The sequence below is a fragment of the Ranitomeya imitator genome, chromosome 1 (assembly GCF_032444005.1).
Source record: "Ranitomeya imitator isolate aRanImi1 chromosome 1, aRanImi1.pri, whole genome shotgun sequence".
NCBI lineage: Eukaryota > Metazoa > Chordata > Amphibia > Anura > Dendrobatidae > Ranitomeya > Ranitomeya imitator.
The window spans coordinates 833965574-833979935 of NC_091282.1; the positions used below are offsets into that span (position 1 = coordinate 833965574).

At 40.8% G+C, this 14362-nt stretch overlaps 1 protein-coding gene across 4 annotated transcripts in view; it reads right to left on the reverse strand.

Annotated features, from left to right (window-relative positions):
• The window catches only part of LOC138650175 (disintegrin and metalloproteinase domain-containing protein 10-like), a 196252-nt gene that overhangs the window by 33172 nt on the left and 148718 nt on the right, over positions 1-14362 (reverse strand). For all 4 annotated transcript variants that reach the window (XM_069740618.1, XM_069740619.1, XM_069740617.1 and 1 more), the window contains one exon: positions 2080-2263. In XM_069740618.1, the coding sequence (XP_069596719.1) occupies positions 2080-2263 (184 nt within the window). The remainder of the gene's footprint in view (positions 1-2079; positions 2264-14362) is intronic.

Here is a 14362-nt window from a genome sequence, read left to right on the forward strand (position 1 = left end):
CTTAGGAAGCAACACTGTTTGACAATCAATTTCACATGCTGTTGTGCAAATGGAATAGACAACAGATGGAAATTATTGGCAATTATCAAGACACACTCAATAAAGGAGTGGTTCTGCAGGTGGGGACCACAGACCACATCTCAGTACCAAATGGCTGATGTTTTGGTCACTTTTAAATGTTGGTTGTGCTTTCACACTCGTGGTAGCATGAGACAGACTCTACAACCCACACAAGTGTTTCAGGTAGTGCAGCTCATCCAGGATGGCACATCAATGCGAGCTGTGGCAAAAAGGTTTGCTGTGTCTGTCAGCATAGTATCCAGAGACGCTACCAGGAGACAGGCCAGTACACCAAGAGACGTGGAGGGGGCCGTAGGACAGCAACAACCCAGCAGCAGGACCGCTACCTCAGCCTTTGTGCAAGGAGGAACAGAAGGAGCACTGCCAGAGCCCTGCAAAATGACCTCCAGGAGGCCACAAATGTGCATGTGTCTGGACATATGGTTAGAAACCGACTCCATGAGGATGGTCTAAGTGCCCCACGTCCACAGATGGGGGTTGTGCTCACAGCCCAACACCGTGCAGAACGCTTGGCATTTTCCACAGAACACCAGGATTGGCAAATTCGCAACTGGCGCCCTGTGCTCTTCACGAATGAAAGAAGGTTCACACTGAGCACGTGACAGATGTGACAATGTCTGGAGATGCCGTGGAGAGCGATCTTCTGCCTGCAACATCCTTCAGCATGACCGGTTTGGCAGTGGATCAGTATTGGTGTGGGGTGGCATTTCTTTGGAGGGCCGCACAGCCCTCCAGTGCTCGCCAGAGGTAGCCTGACTGCCATTAGGTACTGAGATGAGATTCTCAGACCCCTTGTGAGACCATATGCTGGTGCGGTTGGCCCGGGGTTCCTCCTAATGCAGGACAATGCCAGACCGCATGTGGCTGGAGTGTCGCACCAGCTCCTGCAAGATAAAAGCATTGAAGCTATGGACTGGCCCGCCTGTTCCCCAGACCTGAATCCGATTGAACACATCTGGGACATCATGTCTCGCACCATCCACCAACCTCACGTTGTACCACAGATTGTCCAGGAGTTGGTGGATGCTTTAGTCCAGGTCTGGGAGGAGATCCCTCAGGAGAACGTCCGATGCCTTATCAGTAGCATGCCCAGACATTGTAGGGAGATCATACAGGCATGTTAAGGCCACACCCACTACTGAGCATCATTTCCTTGTCTTGAGGCATTTCCACTGAAGTTGGATCAGCCTGTAACTTCATTCTCCACTTTGATTTTGAGCATCATTCCAACTCCAGACCTCGGTGGGATATTAGTTGTGATTTACGTAGATCATTTTTAGGTTTTATTGTTCTCAACACATTCCACTATGTAACAAGTAAAGATTTACAACTGGAATATTTCATTCAGTGATATCTAGGATGTGGGATTTTAGTGTTCCCTTTATTTTTTTTGAGCAGTTTATATCTGCAGTGCAATCTTTTATCATATTCTTCAGAATTGCTATATGGTCACCCTAAGGCAGTAATATCAGTCTTGGTTTTTGTATATTTTTTATACCAGAATAAAAATCATTGTTCTCAGCAGCATATCGCCCCTTGTAAACAGGAGATTTGCTTCCGATAACTTGATATGTATGGGGACAGAATGCTCTATTAGTGATCGTTCTGTCCCCATCATTCTTTTTTCAACGTGTGTAAAGAGGCCAATAAAAAAGCGCCAAACCATATGAATATAGTCGATAAACTCTCGTTTAATGGTATAAAATGTTATTGTGTGATGATACAAATATATAAGCATTTGGGGCCCCACTTTTTTTTGTCGAGGCTACACTTTGTCTAAAACTGGCCTTACTGGAATGGTCATCCAATGAGTTTATAGAGGCCATATTTAATTGAGATTACTGGGGGTTTTTTTATCGTTCTTTTCATAACCAAAAGTTGTCAAAAAAACTTAACACTTTACTTTCTATACTGAATTGGGCCCAATAGAAAATATTTTAATTTTCCCTAAAATATACAATATATGTGACTTAGATTGATGCACAAAAAATGACTTACCCCATTCAGACAAATTCTTGTTCCAGAGTTGCACAATGTGTAGTTGCTTTTTGAAGTGGAAGTGGGACATAAAGAAATTGTTCCTGTGCAGAAACTTTGAAATGTACATTCAGCTTCCTCGCGACACAGTTCCCCTTTAGGCTTATATGAGCAGAAGTTATTGCAGCACTGTCCTTGACTGGGACTAAAATGGTTATAAAAAGATTGATGTTGGTCCACTCACAATATTACATTTAGGTGATATTGTATTACAGTGTCATTAAATGCATGTGACACTATTATGAATATGGTAAAAGAGGATCAATGAGGAACTACTTCTAGACCGAGGAGATTGCTTCCCTATGACCCATATTAAGAGAATTATGGCTGCCCACCAAAGCAAAAGCTAAAAAAAAATTTAAATACAAATAATTATGCAGGTCTTATGTATAGAGATAGCAAACATTTACCAATAGTGCTCTTAATTCACTATACAAACATTTTGCCCATACATACCAAAGTCCTTTCCTAAACATCCAACATGTTTGACATAATTTTGCAAATAAACATTCTGAGGTCATTGAGTTTTAATTGACAAGGTCATCTCTAGTAATTAGTAAAGTAGCACTCATTCAAAGCGCCAGCTTTCCAAATTGTGAAAAAAAACATTACTGCATAGCCATTGATTGGATAGAAAATATGTATATAAAACTCTGATGTCTGAATTTTTGAGGTTCTTTTGATGCAAATATAGTCTTTTTAATGGTAAATACAAATATGCTACTGGTTACCAATAATAAACATCTAACAACACACTGTAGTATAAGACTTCATAGGTTTCTTAAATTGTAAAACTTATCCCTTTTGAGGGGTAGATGACTATCGTGATGATGTTTATGAACAGCATGAGCAAACAGAAAAGGCTGTGGCTTTTTTACACTGGGTGGTACAAAAATTATCCCTTTTTGGGAAGCATCAAAACCTTTTTTTTGCTAAATGGACAAGTCATTCAAAAATTATCTCTTTATTTAGGGAGTTAAAACGGATGTGCTGTTTTGACCGGGAAGAAGAAATTAGTTCTCAACTAGGAATGAAAAATTATCCCTTTTTTGGGCACTGCGACAGGTTTGCTACTTTCAAGCACATATATTTCTGAAGGAAATATTGCAAAATTAAATCCAGGAAGTGATTGACCATAAGGCAACCAGAATGTTCTGAACATTGTTGCTCACAAAAATTTCTAGCCACAATATATAGGGAGTCAGCCAGCGTGAATGTCTCTTTGTCCACTGAATGACTTTTCTTACCCATGCCTTCAAGCTGTAAAAGTGATTAGAAGTGCATTGCCTTTCATGTGTAAAAACTGCACTGCCTGCTTGAGATGGGGTCATGTCAGTTGAGCAGGATATGGAGAAGGTGTAGAAGAGACAGATAACTGTTGCCTGGCTGTGAAAATAAATGTAGCTTCCAGTCACGGAGGATCTATCATCTATCAAAGTTGTAGTGTTGCTTCATTGCCGCTCAAATATTCAACTAGTTGGCCATGAAATACATGTATTGTCCTTGTCAGTAGTGGCGGCTCCAAGTATATAAAGAGCAGTGCACTTTATAGCCCAAAAACAAGTTGAGAGAGCAGCCTACCTTCTCCTTCACATGAAAGAATAGAGAAGGCACCTGTTTCTGTGAGAAATATTGGCCGCTGTGTGTCTCCCAGTAAAGATGAGTGCACCATCTAATTTCTCAAAAACCAGATCTGTTTTGGGACAACTGTTTAAATAGTCAAATCAAATATGTACAGTTGTGAGAAAAAGTATTTGCCCCATTCCTGATTACATATTCTTTTGCATGTTTGTCACACTTAAATGTTTCAGATCAACAAACAAATTTAAGTATTAGACAAGATAGCACAATTAAAAATGCAGTTTTTAAATGAAGGCCTTTATTGTTAAGGGAAAAAGAAATCCAAACCTACAGGGCCCTGTGTGAAAAAGCGATTGCCCCTTAAACCTAATAACTGGTTAGGCCATTCTTAGTAGCAACAACTGCAAAGAATTTGCGATAACTGGCAATGGGTTTATCACAATGCTCTGGAGGAATTTTGGCCCATTCATCTTTGCAGAATTGTTGTAATTCAACCACATTGGAGGGTTTCCAAGCATGAACTGCCTTGTTAAAGGGAACCTGTCACCTGAATTTGGCGGGACCGGTTTTCGGTCATATGGGCGGAGTTTTCGGGTGTTTGATTCACCCTTTCCTTACCCGCTGGCTGCATGCTGACCGCAATATTGGATTGAAGTTCATTCTCTGTCCTCCGTTGCTCAGGCGTGTACTACGGAGGACAGAGAATGAACTTCAATCCAATATTGCGGCCAGCATGCAGCCAGCGGGTAAGGAAAGGGTGAATCAAACACCCGAAAACTCCGCCCATATGACCGAAAACCGGTCCCGCCAAATTCAGGTGACAGGTTCGCTTTAAGATCAAGCAACAACATCTCAATCAGATTAAGGCCACTCCATAGTCTTAATTTTGTTTCCCTTAAGCCATTCAGAGGTGGACTTGCTGTGTGTTTTGGATAATTGTTCTGCTGCATAAACCAAGTGCACTTTAGCTTGAGGTCACAAACAGATGGCTAGACATTCTCCGTCAGGATTTTTTGGTAGACAGCAGAATTCATGGTTTCATTTACCATAGCAAGTCTTCCAGGTCCTGAAGCAGCAAAACAGTCCCAGACCCTGACACTATCATCACCATATTTTACTGTCGGTATGATGTGACTTTTCTGAAATGCTGTGTTACTTCTACACCAGATGTTATGGGACATACACCTTCCAAAAAGTTTAACTTTTGTCTCGTCAGTGCACAAAGTGTTCTCCCAAAAATCTTGGGGATAATCAAGTTGTTTTCTGGCAAAACTGAGACAAGATTTTATGTTCTTATTGCTCAGAAGTGGTTTTTGACTTGTAACTCTGTCATGCAGGCCATTTTTGCCCAGTCTCTTTCTTATAGTGGAGTCATGAACACTGACCTTAACTAAGGCAAGTGAGGCCATCAGTTCTTTGGATGCTGTTGTGGGGTCTTTGTGACTTCTTGGATGAGTCATCACTGCACTCTTGGGGTAATTTTGGTAAGGCCGGCCAGCCACTCCTGAGAAAGTTTACCACTGTTCTATGTTTTCACCATTTGTGGATAATGGCTCACACTGTGGTTAGCTGTAGTCCCAAAGCTTGAGCAATAGCTTTCTAACCTTTTCCAGACTGATAGATCTCAATTACTTTGTTTCTCATTTGTTGCAAAATTTCTTTGGATTACAGCATGATGTCTCGCTTTTGAGTATCTTTTGATCTACTTCACGTCGTAAGGCTGCATAAACCAAGTGCACTATAGCTTGAGGTCACAAACAGATGGCTGGACATTCTCCTTCAGGATTTTTTGGTAGACAGAAGAATTAAAGGTTTCATTTACCACAGCAAGTCTTCCAGGTCCTGAAGCAGCAAAACAGCCCCAGACCATGACACTACCATCACCATATTTTACTGTTGGCATCATGTTCATTTTCTGAAATGCTGTGCTACATCTACACCAGATCTTATGGAACATACACCTTCCAAAAAGTTAAACTTTTGTTTCGTGAGTACACAGAGTATCTCCCAAAAAATCTTGGGGATAATCAAGTTGTTTTCTGGCAAAACTGAGACAAGCCTTTATGTTCTTATTGTTTAGCAGTGGTTTTTGATTTGGAACTCTGTCATACAGGACATTTTTGCCCAGTCTCTTTCTTATGGTGGAGTCATGAACACTGACCTTAACTAAGGCAAGTGAGGCCATCAGTTCTTTGGATGCTGTTGTGGGGTCTTTTGTGACCTCTTGGATGTGTCGTCGTTGCGCTCTTGGGGTAATTTTGGTAAGGCCGGCCAGCCACTCCTGAGAAAGTTTACCACTGTTCCATGTTTTCACCATTTGTGGACAATGGCTCACACTGTGGTTAGCTGTAATCCCAAAGCTTGAGCAATAGCTTGATAACCTTTTCCAGACTGATAGATCTCAATTACTTTGTTTCTCATTTGCAGCAAAATTTCTTTGGATTACAGCATGATGTCTCGCTTTTGAGTATCTTTTGATCTACTTCACTTTGTAAGGTAGGTCCTATTGAAGTGATTTTTTGATTGAGAACAGGTGTGACAGTATTCAGACCTGCATGTGGTTAAGAAATTTGAACGCAGCTTCCCAAAGATGTGATAAACTCAATTACTTTATGTTTCAAGTGTGGGGGCAATCACTTTTTCACACAGGGCCCTGTAGGTTTGGATTTCCTTTTCCCTTATTTCCTCAGTAATAAAGACCTTTATTTAAAAACTGCATTTTGTGTTTACTTGTGTTATCTTTGTCTAACATTTAAATGTGTTTGGTGATCCGAAACATTTAAGTGTGACAAATATACAAAATAATAGGAAATCAGGAAGAGGGCAAAGACTTTTTCAAACAGCTGTATGCATATACAGTTATATGAAAACGTTTGGGCATCCCTATTAATCTTAAGCTTAATGTTTTATAAAAATTGTTTTTTTGCAACAGCTATTTCAGTTTCATATATCTAATAACTGTTGGACACAGTAATGTTTCTGCCTTGAAATGAGGTTTATTGGAAAATGTGCAATCTGCATTCAAGCAAAATTTGACAGGTGCATAAGTATGGGCACCCCACCAGAAAAGTTACATTAATATTTAGTAGATCCTCCTTTTGCAAAAATAACAGCCTCTAGTTGCTTCCTGTAGCTTTTAATGAGTTCCTGGATCCTGGATGAAGGTATTTTTGACCATTCCTCTTTACAAAACAATTCCAGTTCAGTTAAGTTTGATGTTTGCCGAGCATGGACAGCCCTCTTCAAATGATCCCACAGATGTTCAATGATATTCAGGTCTTGGGACTGGGATGGCCATTCCAGAACAGTGTAATTGTTCCTCCGCATGAATGCCTGAGTAGATTTGGAGCAGTGTTTTGGATCATTGTCTTGCTGAAAGATCCATCCCCTGCATAACTTCAACTTTGTCACTGATTCATGAACATTATTGTCAAGAATCTGCTGATACTGAGAGGAATCCATGCGTCCCTCAACTTTAACAAGATTCCTGGTGCCGGCATTGGTCACACAGCCCCAAAGCATGATGGAACCTCCACCAAATTTTACTGTGGGTAGCAAGTGTTTTTCTTGGAATGTTGTATTTTTTGGCCGTCATGCATAACGCCTTTTTGTATGACCAAACAACTCAATCTTGGTTTCATCAGTCCACAGAACCTTCTTCCAAAAAGAAATTGGCTTCTCCAAATGTGCTTTTGCATACCTCAGCTGACTCTGTTTGTGGCGTGCTTGCAGAAATGGCTTCTTTCGCATCACTCTCCCATACAGCTTCTCCTTGTGCAAAGTGCATTGTATAGTTGACCGATGCACAGTGACACCATCTGCAGCAAGTTGATGCTGCAGCTCTCTGGAGGTGGTCTGAGGATTGTTCTTGACTGATCTCACCATTCTTCTTCTCTGCCTTTCTGATGTTTTTCTTGGCCTGCCACTTCTGGCCTTAACAAGAACTGTACCTGTGTTCTTCCATTTCCTTACTATGTTCCTCACAGTGGAAATTGACAGGTTAAATCTCTGAGACAGCTTTTTGTACCCTTCCCCTGAACAACTATGTTGAATAATCTTTGTTTTCAGATCATTCTACTCAATACTGAGCAAAGGATCTAAATACTTATGACTATGTGATATTTTAGTTTTTCTTTTTTATTAAATTTGCAAAAATGTCTACATTTCTATTTTTTCCAGTCAAGATGGGGTGCAGAGTGTATATTAATGTGAAAAAATGAACTTTTTGAATTTACCAAATGGCTGCAATGAAACAAAGAGTGAAAACTGTAAAGGGTTCTGAATACTTTCTGTACCCACTGTTAATGTAATGGTAGAGGTATTAACCCTAGAGATGAGCGAATCTTTTGACTTTTGGTTTAGTTCGGCAAACATTTAAATGTTCACTGATTTGTTCGACGAACTTAGTCGAACGTCAAAAGCTACGCCTCCCCTACTGCACTTTTTCAGGCACATGACAGCTGATCTGATCAGCTGTCATGTGTTCCCCTAACAGCTGCGGATGGAATCGCAATCCACCCGCAGCTGTTAACATGTTAAATGCTGCTGTTGGTTTCTGACAGCAGCATTTACCATGCACGTGCCAGAAGCGGGTCGCAAACAACGTCAATAGGCGCCCCTGTTACATGACCACGGGGTGTCAATAAGTTGGTATGACAATCCTGGGTCTGACGGAGACCCCTGTGATTTTCATTGCCATTCTGTCAGATGACAGCATGAGCTCGCAGCTGTGACTGGAGGTAAAACGTTTACCTCCAGTCACAGGCGTCAGCTGATGTGATTACTGCTCCCATCAGCATATGCCTGCTGCAGCTGATAACAGCTACAGCAGGCACCAATGATAGGAGTATTCATCAGCCAGCACCTCCACTATAAATAAATGAAAAAAAATAACATGAGATCCCCTGTATTTTTGATAACCGGCCAGGCAAAATTGGCTGCAATCCTCAGCTGTCAGCTTTAGCAAGGCTGGTTATCAAGAATAGATGGGTCCCACACCATTGTTTTAATAATTTAAATAAATAATTTAAAAAACTACGTGGGGTTCTCCCCATTTTTGACAACTAGCCAAGCTAAAGCAGATAGCTGGGGGATGGTATTCTAAGGCTGGGAAGGGGCCATATATAGTGTCTTCCCCAGAGTAAAAATAGCAGCCCATAGCCACCCCAGAAAATGAGAATCTATTAGATGCACCAATGTTGGCAAGTGGGGTAATAGTTGGGGGGTTGATGTCACCTTCGTATTGTCCGGTGACATCGAGCCCATAGGTTAGTAACGGATGACAGGGAAGGAAAATTGTGGTTTATTATTTTAATTCTGTTACAGGAGACCATGGCTTCTGTGGACATGCGTATGGGTTAATTTAGGTTCATTAAAAAAGTCCTTGTCATTCTTTCAATCAAAGAACTTTATTTTGTCTGTGTGTTTATTTACAATATAACTATAGGATTATTAATGGATAGGTGTCTTATAAGCGCCTCTACATTACTAACCAGACAATACAAAGGTGACATCAACCCCACAAATATGAACCCAACGTGCCACCACCACAGGGCAAGTGTGAAGAACTGAGCAAAGCAGAATTACCGCACCTTATAAATGTGCCATTCTGGGGCGGCTGTGGGCTGCTATTTTGAAGCTGGGGGCCAATATCCATGGCCTCTTAAAATCCTGGGAATGCCAGTCCCCAGCTGTCTGCATTAGCTTGGCTGGTTGTCAAAAGGGAAGGGACCCCACGCGTTTTTTAAAATTATTTACTTAAATTAAAAAAAGGTGTATGACCCCTCTATTCTTCGTAACCAGCCGGAGAACAGTGCAAACAGTACTGCTGATTACCAGGTGCTGGAATGTGTCACACTGATGACACAGAAATGTCTTCCGTGTGTCATCAGTGTGCGCGTGTGCAGAACATTTTGCAGCCCGTGCTGCTACTGGAAACACTGACATCTGAAAGAGACCTTAATTAACTGGGTCATTTACTGAACTTTTGACGACTTTTGACGATTTTTAGGAAAAATGCTTGGGAATCTGAACACTAATTCAAATTCGATAATTTTGTGCCGAATATGAGATTGTCAAATGTTTTACGAACACGTTCGCTCATCTCTAATTAAGACCTAACTTTTTTAACAATATTAAACTGAATGAATTATGACAAAAATTAAAGGACAGTAACAAGTCACAACCAAACATGTATAAGGTGCATAAGAATGAGGTGCTCATTGATATCAGTTCTCTTTAAAATAATGGTTTAATCTCACTCATTAATCCTAATGAGACTTATCTCTCCTGAGTTCATGTATGGGGCATGATAGGGTATATTAGTGCCAGTTCCCCTGTATCTGAGCTCCTGCTGATATTGGCTCTAAAGGGATACATCTCATCAGAATTGATGGATGAGATTGAAACATTATTTTTAAAAGCACTGGTATTAATGAGCACCTTATTCTTATGCACCTTATACTGTACATGTTTGGTTGCGACTTGTTACTGTACTCTCACTCATGGCTGGTTACTTGTTATACTGTTTGAACATGAGAGTGCATTAGGACCTCTGCCTAAAAAAGGGGATCCTTTTACCGTTTAACATTAGGGTTGAGCGAAACGGGTCGAACATTTTCAAAAGTCGCCGACTTTTGGCTAAGTCGGGGTTTCATGAAACCCGATCCGACCCCTGTGCGGGGTCGGCCATGCGGTACGCGACTTTCGCGCCAAAGTCGCGTTTCAATGACGCGAAAAGCGCCATTTCTCAGCCAATGAAGGTAAACGCAGAGTGTGGGCAGCGTGATGACATAGGTCCTGGTCCCCACCATCTTAGAGAAGGGCATTGCAGTGATTGGCTTGCTGTCTGCGACGTCACAGGGGCTATAAAGAGGCGTTCCCGCCGACCGCCATCTTACTGCTGCTGATCTGAGCTTAGGGAGAGGTTGCTGCCGCTTTGTCAGAAGCAGGGATAGCGTTAGGCAGGGTCCATTAACCACAAAACCGCTTGTGCTGCAGCGATTTGCACTGTCCAACACCACCCTCGGTGTGCAGGGACAGTGGAAGTTTTTTTTTTTTTTTTTTTCCCCTCAGCGCTGTAGCTCATTGGGCTGCCCTAGAAGGCTCCCTGATAGCTGCATTGCTGTGTGTACGCCGCTGTGCAAACCAACTGCTTTTTTCAAAGCACAAATCCTCTTGTTCCTTCCTTTCTGCACAGCTATCTTTTTTGTTTGTCCACACTTTTTATTTCATTTGTGCATCAGTCCACTCCTTATTGCTGCCTGCCATACCTGGCTGAGATTACTGCAGGCAGGGAGATAGTAGCTGCCTGCCATACCTGGCTGAGATTACTGCAGGCAGGGAGATAGTAATTGTAGGACATTCCCTGTTTTGTTTTTTTTTGGTGGGAGATTAAGATTGGCAATTTGGCATTTCTGCTAGAGTGCCATCCCTGTGTGTGCCATCTCTCTCACATAGTGGGCCATAGAAAGCCTTTTCATTTTTCTGTATTTTTTTTTGTGGGGTGTATAAATTCTCCCTGATAAAAATACAGTGGGAGATTAATATTGGCCTTTGGGCTTGTGTGCCAGTCCTGAGTGTGCCATCTCTCTCACAAATAGTGGGCCATAGAAAGCCTATTTATTTTTTTTTTTGGTTTTATAAATTCTCCCTGAAAAAAAGGGAGATTAATATTGGCCTCTGGGCTTGTGTGCCAGTCCTGAGCGTGCCATCTGTGCCAGCCCTGAGCGTGCCATCTCTCTCACAAATAGTGGGCCATAGAAAGCCTATTTAATTTTTTTTTTTGTTTTATAAATTTTCCCTGAAAAAAGGGAGATTAATATTGGCCTCTGGGCTTGTGTGCCAGTTGTGAGCGTGCCATCTGTGCCAGTCCTGAGCGTGCCATCTCTCTCACAAATAGTGGGCCATAGAAAGCCTATTTAAATATTTTTTTGGTTTTATAAATTCTCCCAGAAAAAAAGGGAGATTAATATTGGCCTCTGGGCTTGTGTGCCAGTCCTGAGCGTGCCATCTGTGCCAGCCAGCCCTGAGCGTGCCATCTCTCTCACAAATAGTGGGCCATAGAAAGCCTATTTAATTTTTTTTTTTGTTTTATCAATTTTCCCTGAAAAAAGGGAGATTAATATTGGCCTCTGGGCTTGTGTGCCAGTTGTGAGCGTGCCATCTGTGCCAGTCCTGAGCGTGCCATCTCTCTCACAAATAGTGGGCCATAGAAAGCCTATTTAAATATTTTTTTGGTTTTATAAATTCTCCCAGAAAAAAAGGGAGATTAATATTGGCCTCTGGGCTTGTGTGCCAGTCCTGAGCGTGCCATCTGTGCCAGCCAGCCCTGAGCGTGCCATCTCTCTCACAAATAGTGGGCCATAGAAAGCCTATTTAATTTTTTTTTTTGTTTTATCAATTTTCCCTGAAAAAAGGGAGATTAATATTGGCCTCTGGGCTTGTGTGCCAGTTGTGAGCGTGCCATCTGTGCCAGTCCTGAGCGTGCCATCTCTCTCACAAATAGTGGGCCATAGAAAGCCTATTTAAATATTTTTTTGGTTTTATAAATTCTCCCAGAAAAAAAGGGAGATTAATATTGGCCTCTGGGCTTGTGTGCCAGTCCTGAGCGTGCCATCTGTGCCAGCCAGCCCTGAGCGTGCCATCTCTCTCACAAATAGTGGGCCATAGAAAGCCTATTTAATTTTTTTTTTTGTTTTATCAATTTTCCCTGAAAAAAGGGAGATTAATATTGGCCTCTGGGCTTGTGTGCCAGTTGTGAGCGTGCCATCTGTGCCAGTCCTGAGCGTGCCATCTCTCTCACAAATAGTGGGCCATAGAAAGCCTATTTAAATATTTTTTTGGTTTTATAAATTCTCCCAGAAAAAAAGGGAGATTAATATTGGCCTCTGGGCTTCTGTGCCAGTCCTGAGCGTGCCATCTGTGCCAGTCCTGAGCGTCCCATCTCTCTCACAAATAGTGGGCCATAGAAAGCCTATTTTATTTTTTTTTTGGGTTTCAGAAATTCTCCCTGGAAAAAAAAAGGGAGATTAATATTGCCCTTTGGGCTTGTGTGCCAGTACTAAGCGTTCCATCTCTCTCTCTCTCTCAGTCAGTGGGCCATAGAACGCATATTTTTGGTTTTATTTGTTTTCTAAATTCTCCCTGAAAAAATCATTTTATTTTATTTGGTTTCTAAATTCTTCCTGATAAAATCATATTTTTTTTATTATTTTTATTTCTAAAGTCTCCCTGAAAAAAAAAAAAAAAAAAACAACCAAAAAAACAGTGGGAGATTAATATTGGCCTTTCTGCTTGTGTGCCAGTCTTGACTCCTGGGTGTGCCATCTCTCTCTCTCTCTCTCTCTCTCTCTCTCTCTCTCCAATTGTGGTCCATAGAAAGCCTATATTTTTTTTCCTTGATTTGGGTTCTAAAATCTACCAGAGAAAATAACTACATCAATCATTGGTAGAAAAATATTGGCCTCTGGGTTTGTGTGCCACTCCTGACTCCTGTGTGCGTCATCTCTCAGTCAGTGGGCCATAGAACGCCTATTTTTGGTTTTATTTGTTTTCTAAATTCTCCCTGAAAAAATCATTTTATTTTATTTGGTTTCTAAATTCTTCCTGATAAAATCATATTTTTTTTATTATTTTTTTTTCTAAAGTCTCCCTGAAAAAAAAAAAAAAAACAGTGGGAGATTAATATTGGCCTTTCTGCTTGTGTGCCAGTCTTGACTCCTGGGTGCGTCATCTCTCAGTCAGTGGGCCATAGAACGCCTATTTTTGGTTTTATTTGTTTTATAAATTCTCCCTGAAAAAATCATTTTATTTTATTTGGTTTCTAAATTCTTCCTGATAAAATCATATTTTTTTTATTATTTTTTTTTCTAAAGTCTCCCTGAAAAAAAAAAAAAAAAAACAACCAAAAAAAACAGTGGGAGATTAATATTGGCCTTTCTGCTTGTGTGCCAGTCTTGACTCCTGGGTGCGTCATCTCTCAGTCAGTGGGCCATAGAACGCCTATTTTTGGTTTTATTTGTTTTATAAATTCTCCCTGAAAAAATCATTTTATTTTATTTGGTTTCTAAATTCTTCCTGATAAAATCATATTTTTTTTATTATTTTTTTTTCTAAAGTCTCCCTGAAAAAAAAAAAAAAAAAACAACCAAAAAAAACAGTGGGAGATTAATATTGGCCTTTCTGCTTGTGTGCCAGTCTTGACTCCTGGGTGTGCCATCTCTCTCTCTCTCTCTCTCTCTCTCTCTCTCTCTCTCTCTCTCCAATTGTGGTCCATAGAAAGCCTATATTTTTTTTCCTTGATTTGGGTTCTAAAATCTACCAGAGAAAATAACTACATCAATCATTGGTAGAAAAATATTGGCCTCTGGGTTTGTGTGCCACTCCTGACTCCTGTGTGCGTCATCTCTCAGTCAGTGGGCCATAGAACGCCTATTTTTGTTTTTATTTGTTTTATAAATTCTCCCTGAAAAAATCATTTTATTTTATTTGGTTTCTAAATTCTTCCTGATAAAATCATATTTTTTTTATTATTTTTTTTTCTAAAGTCTCCCTGAAAAAAAAAAAAAAAAAAAAAAAAAAAAAAAAAACAGTGGGAGATTAATATTGGCCTTTCTGCTTGTGTGCCAGTCTTGACTCCTGGGTGTGCCATCTCTCTCTCTCT